The sequence below is a fragment of the Sapajus apella genome, unplaced genomic scaffold (genome assembly GCF_009761245.1).
Source record: "Sapajus apella isolate SASKATOON/1434 unplaced genomic scaffold, GSC_monkey_1.0 scaffold38, whole genome shotgun sequence".
Lineage (NCBI taxonomy): Eukaryota > Metazoa > Chordata > Mammalia > Primates > Cebidae > Sapajus > Sapajus apella.
Genome location: NW_022436978.1, coordinates 15198599 through 15217500, shown reverse-complemented (window position 1 = coordinate 15217500; position 18902 = coordinate 15198599). Strand labels below are relative to the sequence as shown.

General features: G+C 42.9%; 1 protein-coding gene across 6 annotated transcripts in view; it reads right to left on the bottom strand.

The window, feature by feature from the left end:
- Positions 1–18902, bottom strand: part of DGKG (diacylglycerol kinase gamma) — a 208638-nt gene that overhangs the window by 160033 nt on the left and 29703 nt on the right. For all 6 annotated transcript variants that reach the window (XM_032298337.1, XM_032298339.1, XM_032298341.1 and 3 more), the window contains exon 2: positions 2876–3191. In XM_032298337.1, coding sequence (XP_032154228.1) covers positions 2876–2942 — 67 coding nt within the window. In that variant the 5' untranslated portion in view covers positions 2943–3191. The remainder of the gene's footprint in view (positions 1–2875; positions 3192–18902) is intronic.

Sequence of the window (18902 nt, the reverse complement as noted above, 5' to 3'; positions counted from 1 at the left end):
ATGCTCTGGGCTCCCAGCCTGGGAGCTGCTTGCAGTTCTTGGAAGCTCCCATGATGTCCTGTCCCTGCCCTCCCCTTGCCCAAGTCACATCCTCTGCCCAGAACGCCCTTCTTCTTCCCTCCGCTACAGCTCCTGGAGTCTGGAAACAATGCCTGCATCAGGAAGCCTCCCACTGGGCTGGGCCTTCTCCTCCCAGGCTGCCCACTTCTGAGCACCAGCTACATTGCAACACCCTTGCTTGAGTCCTGTCTGTCTTCCCCTGTGAGGCAGAGATCTCTTTGAGGGCAGGTATTGTGTCTCCTTTATTGCTGCATCTCTGGAGCCTGGCACATAGGAAGGCATAGTAGATGTGTTATCACTGTCACAAAATCAACATTCCCAAACATTTGCCATCGGCCCTGCCTCCCGGTGTCATTTTCCACACATTCAGTCTGCAAGGTATCTTTGATGGCTTCCTTTTGTTCTATATGTGTTGATGATATTTCCACCATAATTTCCCACGAATTAGCATTTGTTCATTACCACATTCACCATCTTAGCCTAGATCTTTGGCTCAGAATAGGTTTCCTCCAAAGGATTCTGCCCAATTCCCTGGCCTGGAAACTGCCTTATCCAAGTCACCCTGCGCACCGTATCCAAATTCATGGCTCTAAATTTTGCCTACACCTTGACATGCGGGACCCAAGGCCTCCTGCTATCCCCATGCCTCCTTCTGTCCTCCTCATTCTCTGCACCTTCTCACCAACTGGCCCAGAAACCCTCCTTACCCACCCCTGCACCACATAAGGATGCATAATGAATGTGTCCTCGCCATCTCAAAATCAACATTCCCCAAAATTCCCTTTGCTTCCATTGTTCCCCTTTCCATCTACTGCTCACATTTTAAACCTCTTTCCTCCATGGAGTTCATCCAGTGGAATCCTCTGTTATAGGTTCAACTACGCCCCCACCCTCAAATATATCTGTTAAAGTCCTATCCCTCAATAACTCAGGACGTAACCTTATTTGGGTTGTTGCAGATGTAATTAGTTAAGATGAAGTCAGGACCGAATAGGATGGGTCCAAGCCAATAAGATTGTGTGCTTAGGAAAGGAGGAACTTTGGACACAGAGCTGTGTACACAGGGAGAATGTCATGTGACGGAGTGCAGGGAGAATACGGCTACCCCCAAGCCAAAAGCACAGCCCTGGAACAGAGCCCTTCACCGCTCTCAGAAGGAACCAACGCTGCTAACTCCTTGACTGGGGACTTCCAGCTCCCAGAACTTTGAGACAACAAAGCTTTGAGACAATAAACCCACGTTGAATTGAACAAAGTAGCAAAGTATTATAATATAACCCCCATACCAATTTCCCTTGGTTTTTGATTCACTTCTTGTTTCCACGCTTAGTTTAGACAGCTCTACCAGAGCTGTTTGCCTGCTGCCTTGAAGCTGTTCTCTGTGTCACGAGCACATTTCTGATTCCCTAACAAGATTCTGAGTCCTCAAGGGTAGGCCTTTCCTCTGTGCTTCTTCTTCATCCCTGACAGGGCCTGGTACCTTGCTGACCTACAGAGCTAACTGAATTAAATTGAATTTACCCTGCAGGGTGATTTTTTGCTTCTTGACAAAATATTAGAGTTTTTCTAAATGCATGGAGGTCAGATGAGAGACCAGAAGCTCTGGAGTACCGGGAGGGTGACAAGCCAGTAGGCCTATGGTCCCCTGTTGACCTCGGAGAGCATTCAGAGTCACAGGATGCTGGGCTGGAAGGGACTGCAGGGAGAGAACACCTAGTCCAACCCTCCCATTGTACAGAAGAGATTGCTGAGGCCCTAGGGTGTTAAGGGATGTTACAGCATAGAGAGCAAGAGGCAGAGCTGGCACCTGAACTGGATCCCCTAACTCCTAGACCGGTGCTGGGGACAAGGGCTGCCTGTCCCGTGAGAAGGGGGACCTGTACAAGAGTGACAGGGCAGGTCAACAGCTGTGGGCCTTGTGATTTACAGAAGCACCAGCGCAGTTAATGTGAACCGAGAGGCCATGGGACAGGGGCATGGAGCAGGCAGTGCAACTGAGACCTCTGCAAGACAAATGGCCTCCCGGAAAGTCAGTGCCATGCAGGGTAAGTGATGGTCACTCTGAGTGCAGAGTGCAGTGGTCAGGTGGTGTCTTGCCATAGCCCGACAGGTTCCTGTCACCAGTCAGGATTGGGAGTCACCTGAGGGGACACAGCTATGGGCCCATGTGTGGCTGTGCACCTTAACCACCACTGTGCCTTGCACTGAATTGGTTCTGGGGCACAACTGATGGGAAACCAAGAGCCCCGAGTAAAAGCTCAAGCCTTCCCAGAACAAAGTCAAGAAAGAAACACACATCAGCATTCAATATCTTACTGCAAGATGGCTTTGGGTCCAAACGCAGGAATATATTAAAGTAAATGATTGAGTAATGTTGTGCCCATGCAGCATGCAGCCCTTCAACATGATGCTCTAAAGAGGCTTTAATGGCCTGAGAAAATGCATATGATCTATTAGGTGGGAAATGCAGGTTTAACGAAGGGTGTCTACAGAGTGAGCTCAACCGTGTAAAGCAATATGCACAGCAGGAAAGTGCTCTAAAACGTCTGTAGTGTTGTCAGTGATGTTTAACCTACTCTATTTTTTTGTATGTATTTTCCAAATTTCTATGGTGACCACGTAGCATTTACAGAGCCTAAAGATAATTGTGTTTTTATGTTAAATACACTGATTCTGTGTTTATAAGGAAATAGAAGCTGTCAGCCCCGACATCGTTCTTTGTGGCTTTGCCATGATAATACAGCTATGCTTTCCAGAAATGATGCCTCTCACCAAGAGGAAGTCCCCTCCCAAGTCTGTCAATGCATTTACTTACATTCTGAATATTTCTGCAGTTGGTCAAATTCTTCTGGAGTAAGGGAGACCCACCGTTCTTCACCCATTTTTAAACTTGGTGTGAGTGGCTGAAGTCCAGAGACACAGTTTTGTTCACTAGGCTGAAGAGGAGGCCCAGCCCAGGACCTGGCTCATTGCAGGTTTGCGACGTAAACCCTTCAGGAGACTTCTGGGAGCACTCAAGTCTATACAGCAGCAGCAGGCACCCCTCAGAAGAGACAGACAAGATCTCCGCTACTCCTTAGGCAACATCCTCCTGTCTGTATTCGAGGTAAATTCAGAAATCCTGGCTTTTCCTAGGTAGAAGCAGAAAAAACATTGTAAATGAGAGTGTTAAAAAAAAAGGCCCTGAATGTTCTTTGCTGAAAGATCTACAGGGGACAATGGTTCCATGGTTCTCCAGGATGGTTCTCCCCTTAGAGAGGTCTGAAGCGGGCACGGTGACAGGCGTCTGGCTGGGGGTGAGAGCTGAGGTGCGAGCTATGGCCTGTATGAATAGGTGGCCATACTGCTCAGCTCTGGGAAATGTTCAACGTCTCACATGAGAGGTGGTATCAGGCTGCCTAAGGATATCCTCGGGGCATAAAAATGCCTTAGGCTGTTGGATACCTCATGAGTAATTATAGGAACAGGGGCCTATGTAGCCATTCTCTCCTCCACTGATTTCTAAATTTCACCATGAAAGCTCTGCTGAGCCATTTTGGAATACCCCCAAGGCTGGCTAACATCTCATGACCGGAGGGGTTCTCTGTTCTCTCAGAGCCATAATAAGGAAGTTCGAGGGATGGCCTGCTAGCCTCAGTGAGGCAGGGAAATGGAGATGGATTCAGTCTTCGCTATGGCAGAAAACTGCCATCTTGAAACTGTCTTATTTTTCTGGGTGTTTCTTCTTGGTCTTCTTCAGCCTCTTCATTTGCCATCTTTAAATATTGATATTTCCACAGCAAAGATATAGAATCAGCCTAAATGCCTATCAATGGAAGACTGGATAAAGGAAATGTGGTACATATACACCACAGAATACTATACAGCCATAAAAAAGGAACGAGATCATGTTCCTTGCAGCAAACAAACATTTAGCATCTTTTCCTTTGCGCCTCTCATACTGTGGGTCATTAAATCAGTTTTGTGGTTGTGAAGTTGATGTCATGAATCACAACAAGCATGTAAACACATGAAATGGAACAGGATAGAATGAGATGGAGTTGAAAATATTACAGTGTCTCTACCATAGTAAGGGGGCATATTATGTCATAAGACTTTTCCTTCAGTTATACACCCATGGTTATACTGATCATAATGTGAAGTGTCTTTCTTATTCTCATTTGAGGTTACAAACATAGTTGGGAAGCCACCAACCTAAAAAGGTGAGAATTAAGACCAACTGAAACACAGCCTCCGGTGTTGCCAAAGAAGTAGCTTGGTTTTAATAAAACAGGATCCATCCTGGGAACTGACTGCAAGGCAAGTGTGGGGTGCCCGGTGCGTATGAGCAGTGTTGGGTGAGATGACCAAGTCAGGAGGCGTATATGGATCATTCTCTGGGGAAGTGTGTAGACTGGTTGTTTTGAACCTGGAAGGTAAACTAGAGCTGAGGGAAGATGCTGGAAAGAGAGAGAGAGATTCTAGCTTTATAAAGAAGAGCTTCCACTAACCAAAGTGCATGGCAAGGAAATGAAATGCCGAAATTCCTGGGGCATTAAGTTCTAGTCTCTCTCCTTGAAAAGTCCAACTCCCTCCTTAATCCAGCCAGCTCAACTCTGCTCCTTGGCACCTGCTGCTGTCAAGGTCATCAGTGACCTAGTTGCAAATTCAACAGGCACCTTTCGGTCCTTCCTTGCTTCGTTTCTCTCTCTGCAGTCTTTGCCATGGCCGAAAACTTCTACCTTGAAACTTTCTTATCTTTCTGGATGTTTCTTCTGAGTCTCCTTCAGCTTCTTCTTTTGCCATCTTTAAATGTTGATGTTTCCACAGCAAAGACATAGAATCAGACTAAATGCCTATCAATGGAAGACTGGATAAAGGAAATGTGATACGAATACACCATGGACTACTACATAGCCATAAAAAAGAAGTAGATCATGTTCCTTGCAGCAGCATGGATGGAGCTGGAGGACATGATCCTAAGTGAGCTAATGCAGGAACAGAAACCCAGGTACAGCACGTCCTCACTTATAAATGGGAGCGGAACACTGACAACACATGGACAGAAAGGAAGGAACAATAGGTACTTGAGGGTGGAGGATGGGAAGAGGGAGAGAGTGGAAAAACTACCTACTGTGTACTATGCTTATTACTTGAGTGGTAAAATCATCTGTACACGAGACCCCTGTGACATGCGATTTACCTGTATAACAAACCTGCACACGTACCCCTGAACCTAAAATAAAAGTTTAAAAAAAAATGGTGCTTCCAAAATCCTGTCCTCAGCCCTCTTCTCACTCTACCTCCCTTCCCTGATGGACCTCATCCGCCTCCAAGCTTCAATGAACCCCGGCATCCTGCGGCAGCCCTGAGCTCTCTCCTTGGTCTGAATCTGAATATTCAGATATTCAGATGCCTTAATCCAGTCATATACCAATCATATACCGTGACTCCCTTGTGTGTCCCAAACCACCCCTTCCAGTGTCCTCAGCTGCTCGGGTTCTGCCCAAGTGGAGCCAATGCCCAGGTCAGAGGCGGGAGACTCAGCTAAGCTCCTCCCCCTTTCTATCCTGCAAAACCCAGGCACTAGCCCTGGAGTTGAACTGTGTACCGTGTGCTCCCTCTTGTCCATCACACCGGTCCTGTCATTAACTCAGACCTTCCCTATCTCGTCTGGGCCTTGACAGCAGCCTCCTGCTGTCTCCCTGCCTTGTGCTTTGTTCTCCTCCTTTTGGTCTGCTTTCCAAATTGCCAACCAGATCACATCTCTCTTGGTAATAAAATTCCTCAGTGGTTTCTACTGCTTGTAGAATAAGATGCAATCTTCTTTTCAAGATACAGAGAGCTCTTTATGATCTGGCTCCTGATGATCAATTTAGTCCAAAAGTGAGCAGTATCCTTTAGAAACCTTTTCCATCATACCAGGAAATCTAGTGTTGCAACCACCATCACCACTGCTGCTGCTATCAATGAGTGGACGCTCACTTTACACTGTGCTATATGCTTTATACACATGATCCAATTTAGTCCTCTTAATACCATGTAAATTCAATTTTGCTGTTTCTGTTTTGCAGATGAGACAAAGTGAGGCTAGGTGTTTAGCAAACATGGTGAGGAGAAAGAAGGAGCCACCAGTGCTTCTGTTTAAGAATACTCCATGGCCTGGGAATTCTGCTCACCTTCAGCAGCACAGAGGGAGATCTAAGAGGATGCAAAGGCACACTGCAAAACAGAACAACACTGAACTCAAAACCAGAATGCAGGGAATTGGAATCTGGGCTTTGCCCTATTCTGAGCTATTTCACCCTAGACATACTTGTCATCTCTTGAAACATGAAGATATTAATGAAAAAGCTTACAGGGTTTGTGTTAAGATTAAGTAGGTTAATATACGCAAAAACCATAAAATCAGAATCCCCACCTGGTGCAATGCCTGCATGTTGCAAACACTGAATAAATAATTGTTATTATCATCCCATTGCAAATACAACATGTAGCAATATGGCTTAAATGATCAGCTGAAAAAAAAAAACCCAAATAATCCCACTAAAAAGTGGGCAAAGGGCACAAACAGACTTTCTGAAAAGAAGACATACAAGTGGCCAATGAACATGAAAAGAGGCTCAACACTGCTAATCATCAGAGAAATGCAAATCAGAACCATGACTATTATGAAAAAGACAAAAAATAGCAGATGCTGGCAGGGCTTTGGAGAAAAGGGAACGCCTATACATTGCTAGCAGGAATGTAAATTAGTTCAGTCACTGTGGAAAGCAGATTGGAGATTTCTCAAAGAACTTAAAACAGACCTCCCATGCAATGCAGCAATCCCATTACTGCATATATATCCAAACAAAAATAAGTAGTTCCACAAAAAAGACACATGGACTCATATGTTCATCCCAGCACTACTCACAGTAGCAAAGGCATGGACTCAACCTGGGTGCTCATCAGTGATGGATTGAATAAAGAAAATGTCGGACATATACACCATGGAATACTATGCAGCCACAAAAAGAATGAAATCATGTCCTTTGCAGCAACATGGATGCAGCTTGAGGCCATTATCCTACGTGAATTAACCAGGAATAGAAAATAACCAAATAGAAATATCAAGTACCAAACAGAAAATACGTGAAAACCAACTACCACATGTTCTTACTTGCAGGTGGGAGCTAAATATTGGGTACATGTGGACATAAATATGGAAATAATAGACACCGGGAATTACTAGAGCAGGGAGGGGAGGGGGCAAAGGCTGTAAAACTGAAAAACTGGGTACTATGCTCACTACTGGGGTGATGGGATCATTTATACCCCAAACCCCAACATCATGCAATATACTCAGGTAACAAACCTGCCCTTGTACCCCCTGAATAACACTTGAAATTTTAAAAAAATCTGCTGACAGTAGTTGCATAGAAAGTTTCTAGTGTTGTGTCATAGGTTTCTGAATTTGATCTGATACTGCTCCAGGCTGTTGTAATTTTGTAATTACTCATCAAACTCTGATCCACTCGTTTTAGTGTCCACTGATGATTCTTGTCTGGATTAATTATTACTATAATACTGATTTTCTAATTCCATCATTCTTTCTATATTTGTTAGTTGGGAGTCTATTGTAAGTAATAGCTTTCCCTTCTTGTTATTTATATCCATTTATATATATATATATATATATATATATATATATATACACACACACACACACACACATGTATATATAACAAATAAGTATAACTTATAAATATATAAATAATACACATTTGTATATAAAACTGCATTTGTAGATAATATATATTTATATTCATGGATTCTTACTTTATTCTGTGGGTTACAAATCTGTTGCTATCTTTGATTCTCAAATTGTTCTGGATTTGCTCAGTGGAAGCTCAGTCAAGATGGCTATTTGTTCTTGAGATATATCTCAATCATTTTTTGAGCACATCCTTATTTTCTGGAACTACAAAATGTTTCAGGCTCATCTTGGACTCTTGCAGCTCAAGTGCTAAAATCAGTCATCTCTCTAAGGAGTTCCTTTGGTGATGAATGGCATTTGAAGCTAAGGTTTGGATACCAGGTATGCTCATTGCTGCTGGGGTGTCATTGCTTCTAGGCCCTATCAAGGACAGAGCTAGAAAACAGACGCATGTGCTGGGTGCAGTGACTCATGCCTATAATCCCAGCACTTTTGGAGACCGAGGCGGAAGGATCACTTGAGCCCAGGAGTTCCAGACCAGCCTGGCTAATATGGAGAAACCCCATCTCTACTAAAAATACAAAAATTAGCAGGGCATGATGGTGTATGCCTGTAGTCCCAGCTACTCAGGAGGCTGAGGCAGGAGAATCGCTTGAACACAGGAGGTGGGGGTTGGATGTTGCAGTGAGCTCAGGCTGTATCACTGCCCTCCAGTCTGGGTGACAGAGTGAGACACTGTCTAAAAAAAAAAAGAAAGAAGAAAGAAAATAGATGTTATGTACACACACACACACACACATACACACACACACACACACACACGAGATCTCTCTCTCTCTCTCTAATCTATCCATCTATCTAATATCTCTCTCTAATCTCTCTAATCTAATATTTCTCTCTATCTAATCATATCTATCTATCTATCTATCTACCTATCTATCTATTTATCTATGTTAAATACCTTGAGTTCATACTTACACTTCCAACTCCAGTTCAACATTATGGAGTCAGTTGTAGCCTTCCCTTCCTCCCATATTTTTTAACTTTCTTCTCTAACAAGCTTTGTTTCCTTCATCTACAACATAATTACTTGCTTAATACACAGAAAGTAGTTTCAGAATTGCTAGTCCACACCTTGTGAAGAACAAAATAGACTTCAAGATTTGTTTACAGTTCTATCGTTTTCAGGCAACAGCATAGCCTCAAAATATACTCGCAAAAGTTACATAGGTTAGTTCTTTCCCACTCCCATCAGTTTCTGTTTGTATTTCATTTTAGGGTGTTTTCTTCAAATCGACTGATTCTTTTTCAGTATCATTCCAAAGTCAAAACTATATATGAAGATATACTCAGCCAAGCATGGAGGCTTACCCCTGTAATCCCAGCACTTTGGGAGGCTAAGTCAGGCAGATTGCTTGAGCCCGGGAGTTCTAGACCAGCCTGAGCAATACGGCAAAACCCTTTCTCTACAAAAAATACAAACAAACAAAAAAATTCACCAGGCATGGTGGTGTGCACCTGTGGTCCCAGATGCCCAGGAGGCTGAGGTGGCAGGGTCACCTGAGCCAGAGGGATCAAGGCAACAGTGAACTATGATTGCACCACCGCACTCCAGCCTGAGCAGCAAAGTGGGATCCTGTCTCAAAACAAAAACAAAAAGATATACTCAGAGAAGTATCCCTCATTCCTTTTACTCTGTTCCCAGCTCCTCTTTTCTATCTTATTCCCTCTCACCCTTATAGTATCTAGTTTATACTTCCTGTGTTTATTTTTGAACATGTGAGCAGATATATGGATATCTTATTTCCCCCTTTCCTTCTTCTCCTTCTTTTTCTCTCTCTTTCTTTTCCTTCCTTCCCTCCTTCCTTCCCTCCCTCCCTCCCTCCCTCCCTCGCTCCTTCCTTCCTTCCTTCCTTCCTTCCTTCCTTCCTTCCTTCCTTCCTTCCTTCCTTCCTTCCTTCCTGTCTTTCAACATGGTCTCTCTGTTACTCATGCTGGAGAACAGTAGTGGAATCATGGCTCACAGCAGCCTTGAACTCCTGGGTTTAAGCAATCCTCTCACTTCAGCTGCCCTCTCCCAGTAGAGTGGCTGGGACTACAGGTGTATGCCACTATGACCCACTAATTTTATTTTTTACTTTTTGTAGAAATAGTGTTTTGCTATGTTGCCCAGTTGTTCTCGAACTCCTGGGCTCAAGTGATCCACCTGCCTTGGCCTCCCAAAGTGCTGAGCTTATACGTGAGCCTCTGTGCCTGGCCTCCCCTTCTTTCTAATACAAAAGGTAGCACATCACAGTGCAATCAAGTTAGAACTCAGAATTCAAAAAGTAACTCAGAACCGCACATCTTCATGGAAACTGAACAACTTGCTCTTGAATGTTGACTGGATAAACAATGAAATGAAGGCAGAAATAAAGAAGTTCTTCAAAACCAATGAGAATGAAGACACAACATACCAGAATCTCTGGGACACATTTAAAGCAGTCTCTAGAGGAAAATATATAGCAATTAGTGCCCACATCAGAAGCAAGGAGAGATCTAAAATTGACACCCTATCGTCAAAATTGAAAGAGCTAGAGGAGCAAGATCAAAAAAACTCAAAACCTAGCAGAAGACAAGAAATAACTAAGATCAGAGCAGAACTGAAGAAGATAGAGAAACAAAAAACCCTTCAAAAAATCAATAAATCCAGAAGCTGGTTTTTTGAAAAGATCAACAAAATAGACCACTAGCCAGATTAATAAAAAAGAAAAGAGAGAATAACCAAATTGATGCAATAAAAAACGATAAAGGGGATATCACCACAGATTCCACAGAAATTCAAACCATCACCAGAGATTATTACAAACAATTCTATGCACATAAACTAGTAAACCTGGAAGAAATGGATAAATTCCTGGACACTTGCCTCCTCCCAAGCCTAAACCAGGAAGAAGCCGAAACCCTGAACAGACCCATAACAAGGTCTGAAGTTGAGGCAGCAATTAAGAGCCTACCACCCAAAAAAAGCCCAGGTCCAGATGGGTTAACAGCCGAATTCTACCAGACATACAAAGAGGAGCTGGTACCATTCCTTCTGAAACTATTCCAAATAATCCAAAAAGAGGGAATCCTTCCCAAATCATTTTATGAGACCAACATCATCCTGATACCAAAACCCGGCAGAGACTCAACAAGAAAAGAAAACTTCAGGCCAATATCCATGATGAACATAGATGCAAAAATCTTCAATAAAATACTGGCAAGCCGATTGCAACAGCACATCAAAAAACTTATCCACCATGATCAAGTAGGATTCATCCCAGGGATGCAAGGCTGGTTCAACATACGCAAGTCTATAAACATAATTCACCACATAAACAGAACCAAAGACAAAAACCACATGATTATCTCAATTGATGCAGAGAAGGCCTTTGAAAAAATTCAACAGCACTTTATGCTAAAAACCTTCAATAAACTAGGTATTGACGGAACATATCTCAAAACAGTAAAAGCTATTTATGACAAACCAACAGCCAATATCATACTGAATGGGCAAAAACTGGAAGCATTCCCTTTGAAATCTGGCACTAGACAAGGATGCCCTCTCTCACCACTCCTATTCAATATAGTACTGGAAGTTCTAGCCAGAGCAGTCAGGCAAGAAAAAGAAATAAAGGATATTCAAATAGGAAAGGAGGAAGTCAAATTGTCTCTATTTGCAGATGACCTGATTGTATATCTAGAAGACCCCATCGTCTCAGCCCAAAATCTCCTGAAACTGATAAGCTATTTCAGCAAAGTCTCAGGATACAAAATCAATGTGCAAAAATCACAAGCATTCCTATACACCAATAACAGACTTAAAGAGAGCCCAATCAAGAACGAACTGCCATTCACAATTGCTACAAAGAGAATAAAATACCTAGGAATACAACTAACAAGGAACGTAAAGGATCTCTTCAAGGAGAACTACAAACCACTGCTCAACGAAGTAAGAGAGGACACAAACAGATGGAGAAACATTCCATGTTCATGGTTAGGAAGAATCAATATCGTGAAAATGGCCATACTGCCCAAAGTAATTTACAGATTCAATGCTATCCTCATCAAGCTACCAATGACCTTCTTCACAGAACTGGAAAAAACCACCTTAAACTTCATATGGAACCAAAAGAGAGCCTGCATAGCCAAGTCAATTCGAAGCAAAAAGAACAAAGCGGGAGGCATCACACTACCAGACTTCCAACTATACTTCAAGGCTACACCAATCAAAACAGCATGGTACTGGTACCAAAACAGAGATATAGACCAATGGAACAGAACAGAGGTCTCGGAGGCAACACAACATATCTACAACCATCCGATTTTTGACAAACCTAACAAAAACAAGCAATGGGGAAAGGATTCCCTGTTTAATAAATGGTGTTGGGAAAACTGGCTAGCCATGTTCAGAAAGCAGAAACTGGACCCCTTTCTGACACCTTACACTAAAATTAACTCAAGATGGATTAAAGACTTAAACATAAGACCTAACACCACAAAAACCCTAGAAGAAAGTCTAGGCAAAACCATTCAGGACATAGGCGTAGGCAAGGACTTCATGACCAAAACACCAAAAGCATTGGCAACAAAAGCCAAAATAGACAAATGGGACCTAATCAAACTCCACAGCTTCTGCACGGCAAAAGAAGCAATCATCAGAGTGAATCGGCAACCAACAGAATGGGCAAAAATTTTTGCAGTTTACCCATCTGACAAAGGGCTGATATACAGAATTTACAAAGAACTAAAACAGATTTACAAGAAAAAAAAAAACAAGCCCATTCAAAAGTGGGCAAAGGATATGAACAGACACTTTACAAAAGAAGACATACATGAGGCCAACAAACATATGAAAAAATGTTCATCATCACTGGTCATCAGAGAAATGCAAGTCAAAACTACATTGAGATACCATCGCAGGCCAGTTAGAATGGCGATCATTAAAAAATCTAGAGACAACAGATGCTGGAGAGGATGTGGAGAAATAGGAACACTTTTACACTGTTGGTGGGAGTGTAAATTAGTTCAACCATTGTGGAAGACAGTGTGGTGATTCCTCAAGGACCTAGAAATAGAAATTCCATTTGACCCAGCAATCCCATTACTGGGTATATATCCAAAGGATTATAAATCGTTCTACTATAAGTACACGTGCACACGAATGTTCATTGCAGCACTGTTTACAATAGCAAAGACCTGGAACCAACCCAAATGCCCATCGATGATAGACTGGACAGGGAAAATGTGGCACATATACACCATGGAATATTATGCAGCCATCAAAAACGATGAGTTTGTGTCCTTTGTAGGGACATGGATGAACCTGGAAAGCATCATTCTCAGCAAACTGACACAAGAGCAGAAAACCAAACACCACATGTTCTCACTCATAGGCGGGTGTTGAACAATGAGAACACATGGACACAGGGAGGGGAGCACTACACACTGGGGTCTGTTGGGGGGAAATAGGGGATGGACAGCAGGGGGTGGGGAGTTGCAGAGAGATAGCATGGGGAGAAATGCTAGATATAGGTGATGGGGAGGAAGGCAGCAAATCACACTGCCACATGTGTACCTATGCAACAATCTTGTATGTTCTTCACATGTACCCCAAAACCTAAAATGCAATTTTAAAAAGGTAGCACATTATAGATAGTCATCGGTACATTGTTTTTTTTTCACTAATCAATATACCCTATGAATCACACCGTACCTGTTCACAGAGATCTTTCTCATTTAGAATTAAATTTGACTCAGACACTTACCTCCTTAAAATCCTTCAGAGGCCTCCCTTGGCCTCCAAGAAAAAAGGGGCTGTATCCTTAGCTAGTTCCACAAGGTTCTTTACCTGTGGTAACAACTCACCTCCCCATTCTCACCCCCATTACCTCCTGCCCCACACACTCCACATTCCAGCCAAATCTACCTTCTATCTACTCTTTGCACTAGCAAAGTAGCAAAGTGCCTGGATGTGAGAGGACCCCATAAGCATTATGGACTGACAAATACACTATGGCTTTGATCTACTTGAAATGCCCTTTACTCCTTCCTTCCTATAACAAATCTCTACTCATTGCTCTGGATCCAGATTAAAAGGTCACTTCTTTTCTATAGCTTTTTTGAACTCTTAGAGCAAATTTGCATGTTTTCCCAGCTGTGTTCCACAGAATCCTATATATTTCTCTATTGCGGTAGCTGCTAATTCCCTGTGGGAGAGAGACACCCAAATAGCTATTAATAATTAACACACCAGCTGGCAGGAGAAGTAGTGCAGGTATCCCAGAGATTTATGGGGTCATCTAACGTGTCTGAAGCAGGCATAAGGGATCAGGAAAAGCTTCCTGAAGAAGCTGATGCTTCTGCTGAGAAGAGGTAATGAGGTGACATGGTATACATTGCTGTAACTCAACAGATATTCATATTATCATTGTCATGGTTGTTCCATTGTAGTTCAGTGCTTGACTTCACAGTGGAGAAAGCTACACCATTCTCTCTCTTTTTTTTTTTTCTTGAGATGAAGTCTTGGTCTGCTGCCCAGGTTAGAGTGCTGTGGCATGATCTCAGCTCACTGCAATCTCCGCCTCCAGCGTTCAAGTGATTCTCCTGCCTCAGCCTCCTGAGTTGTTGGGATTACAGGCATCTGCCACCACGCCCAGAAAATTTTTGTATTTTTGTGTAGAGATGAGGTTTCACCATGTTGGCCAGGCTGATCTCGAACTCCAGATCTCAGGTGATCTGCCCACCTTGGCCTCCCAAAGTGCTGGTATTACAGGCGTGAGCCACCGCGCCAGGCCTTGCACCATTACTTGTTTCCATCAAGAAAAGTGAGGGGCCTAAAACACTGCCTCACTCTCCAGATGGTATCCCACATGACAGCCCGCCTCTGGCTTCAGCTTTTGATGAAGACGACAGCTGACATCCTGGAGGGCTTGCTCCAGCTCACAGAGCTCGGCACTTCCCTCAGCAGCCTGTTCTGTCACTCCTCTCTCAGAGGCTTTTTGTAATATGAACAATCTTCTTATTACCACCCCAAGCATCATTTCTGACAGAAAAAAAAATTGAATAGAGTTTTCTAAATAAAACTCAGATTGGATATTGTCTGACTTGGGTAGGAGAAGACTATTTTATGTCTCTACAGCTATGTCACTCTGATCAACTGCCTCAACTCCCTTGGCCTCAGTTTCCTTGTCTATAAAATGAGGGGGTGGAAATAATGGTTTCTAATGCATTTTCTAGCTCTGCAATTTTATATTCTGGATCAAATTCTATTTGTTCTGTACAGATGTCAGCATGGAAATCACAAGTCAGGAGGAAGAAGGCAAATTCAATGAGTATTGAATTGCACCCTGGGTCTCTCTATTCATTTGAATGAATCAGTCATACCCAATTATCCAGGAACAAACACCTCCTCATCTCCTCTTTGCTCTCCTAAAAACATTAATTCATGAATATGACATCAGATTTGAGGAGCTTATTTATGTGCATTTGAAGGTTTATTACAAAGCCATAATGAGTACATTTTCATAAGGGAAGAAAGACTAAAAGCTACAAAGATGAAAACCCCTCTCTCTTCTCAGACTTGTGAAAAGTCACAACCTGACAAGCACTCCATCTCTGGCTTTTACTCCTACTGTTCTTTCTTCAACCCTGCAACTCTTATGCAGCCTTTGGAGTTTAGTTCAAGTTGCACCTAAAGATGTCCTCTTTAATTGCCTGGAGTCGGCTGGGCATGTCTTCTCTGCTCTCCAGTAGCACTTTGGGGTTTTCTCCACTATGGCTGTAGCGCATGTCCTTATAAACTCTCTTCCGTACCGGACTCTGAGCTCCTTCAGGGCAGAAAGAATGTCCTGTTCATTTTGTAGGTCTAGCTACCACAAGATTTCTAAGAGTTCATTTTTTGACACTAGAAAGATGATTCTCAATCTTTTTTTGACTGAGATCATTTTCATGGAGTAAAAGATCCTACCGCATCTATTTACATGTCCCTGTAGAAAAAGAACTGGGTAATAACAAAGAATTCAAGAGGAACAAAAGACACAAGTTGCAGTACAATTGTTGATAATATCATTTATGAGTCACTTAATTTACCGTAAAATATACATTGATACTCACATTTTAATATTAAAATAATTACCTACACAAGTATAGGCTATCAGGGTTATAAAGTTATAACAGATATAGGCTTATAATCAAGTTACTTTATCATGCTTAACCTGATAGTATTTTGCAAGTTATATAAGTTGCTTGAATTCATCAATAAACTGTCGCTATTGTGGTTGTCTGTATTTATGCCTTTTCTAGTTTCTTCTCTTGAGTCTGGGCTGCACTTGTAACGTGCCTTAACCAAGAGAATGCACTAAAAGTGGTGCCTAGAGACGGTCTGGCAGCTCCCACTTCTGAGTTCCTGAGGGCACTGAACTGCCAAGTAACAAGTTCTGTCACTTTGCTAGAGAGATCACAGAGAGACCACATAGAGAGGCCACACAGATGAAGGGAGACTTAACATGACAGAGAGGAGAACTGAGCAACCCAGCTGATGACAAGAACTGAAGCCCAAGATGTAAGACCCCAGTCAAGCCATTCCAGCCAGCACCCCGTCATCTAAGTCATCCTAGCTGTGCTGGGAGACAAGAAGCCGTCTGGGATTTCACAGCCTTAGCAGATGTCACATAGAGCAGAGATAGCCCATCCCCCCTCAGCCTGGTCTAGATTCCCAATGCACAGAAACGTGTAGACTAATAACATAATTGTGGAGCCACTACATTTTGGGGTAGTTAGTTATGTAATCACAGAAAACCAAAACAACTACACAAGCACTTTTAGGGGCAGATTATGCGTGTATCTATTTAGCAACAGAATCTGCATGATTCATGCTTGAACTGCAACGTATTCATGTCTTAAAATCTAGTAATTAGAAAATTATAGGCTAAAAATACCTTCGATGCAAATATGTATCACTGCCCGCTGTGGGGTTAACCAAATATCCTTTACCAACTAATATGATAATGACGAAGTCAAGTGAGCTATAATTTCTAATTAATAAGCAAGAATAGCAGTAGCTGAAAACCACAGCCAACTCAAAGCAAGACTGACATGCAATGATAACAACGGGGCCTTCCCCAGGTCACAGGATTCTAACCATCTGCTTGAGTGTGGGGGCTGTAGCTGCTGAGCATTTATAAGCAGTCTGACTTCACAGATAACTGAATTAAAGCCCTTAGGGAACTTAGCAATGATCTGATTTGAGTTTATGAGTAGCAAACATGAGTAATACCCAATAACTCGTTTAGTAGATTACCAGCATATAGTCCTTAAACAAACATAAAAATAAAAGTCTCGGAATTGCATTCTACCCATAAGAATTCAGAGAGGATTGGTCATGCCTGGTGGCTCATGCCTGTAATCCCAGCACTTTGGGAGGCCGAGGTGGGTGGATCCTGAGATCAAGAGTTCAAGACCAGCCTGGCCAACATAGTGAAACCCAGTCTCTACTAAAAATACAAAAATTAGTCGGGCATGGTGGCGGGCCCCTGTAATCCCAGCTACTCGGGAGGCTGAGGCAGGAGAATTGTTGGAACCTGGGAGGCAGAGGTTGCAGTGAGCAGAGATCACACCACTGCACTCTAGCCTGGGCAACAGAGAAAGACTCAGTTTCAAACAAAAAAAGAATTCAGAGAGGATTTTCACTTGAGAAGTACTTTGTACACCATTAGTGGCCTCAGAGTGAACGTGAGAATCTCTGCCATGGGATTGTCATGAAAATGTCAGCTGAACCAAGTGCCCAGGTCAGGGAGCTGGGAGTGGCTGGTGCCCAGAAAAAGCTTTTGGGTCCTGAGGAGAAGTTGAGAACTGCTACTTAGGGTTTCTGTCTTTGGCACAGACAGACAGTGTTGGTTTGAGAAGCGTTTGTAGCTCAGGGGCATCATAGTCTGAGGATGGGTCATTCATTCACTTATTTGTTCACCTGCTCAACAAATCATTGTAATAACAAACAATAGTGGTAACCTCCATTTATAGATTACAACACATCTTCTGTTTTGCAAACTTCCATCTGTTATATTCACCAAACCCCATGAAGAAGGTGTTTTATGCCCATTTTACAGCTGTAGAAACAGGCCCAGAATAATTCACCTAAGTTGTCCTACTAGTAAATAACAGGACTGTATAGGAATATAAGTCTGTGTTATTCCAAAACCCATGGTGACATCTCTGGATGAATGAGTACTGAGTACCTAAGTGCTAAGTCCTGTGCAGGTACAGATGCTGTTAAGAAGCCAGCTGTGGGCTGGGCATGGTGGCTCACGCCTGTAATCCCAGCACTTTGGGAGGCCGAGGCTGGCAGATCATGAGGTCAAGATATGGAGACCATCTTGGCCAACATGGTGAAACCCTGTCTCTACTAAAAATACAAAAATTATCTGGGCATGGTGGTGCATGGCTGTAATCCCAGCTACTCGGGAGGCTGAGGCAAGGGAATCTCTTGAACCCAGGAGGCGGAGGTTGCGATGAGCCAAGATTGCACCACTGTACTCCAGCCTGGCGACAGAGCAAGACTTCATCTCAAACAAACAAATAAAAAAAAACAAAAAAAACCATGGCCTGCTCCTGAAAAGCCAATTATTATTTGAGGGGGGAAAACTATGCTATATTAAACACGAGCACAGAATGAGATAGAATGCGAAATATGCAGGAAATTTATAGGCAAAACATGGGACTTCAAAACAAAACAAAACAAAAATTCCCTTGCTCTTGCCCCGAGGCCACCTCTGTGATACCTGGGAGAAGTTCACTCAGCTTCACCACTCAGGGCCCATAATGGTGGAAAGTTAAGGAAGCAGGATTGTGAATAGCAACGGGAAAGTCTGATTCTGAACTCCAGTGCTGAGAGGCTGATGTGGGGAAGGGATTGTGAGTGGAGGTCTCCTTTATTAAATTACTACCTGGGGAAAGTCTTCCCTAGACTCATGCCTTGCGTCAGGGACTCTTCTGCCCAGAGCACCAAGCATGAGTCTGGCTTTGGAATTAGAGGCCAGAATTCAGATCTTGGCTCTATCTCATACAACTGTGTGACATTAGCAAGTTCTTCTTCATCTCTAAATGGGAACACGTGGCTCACAGGTTGTTATGAGGATTATTTGTA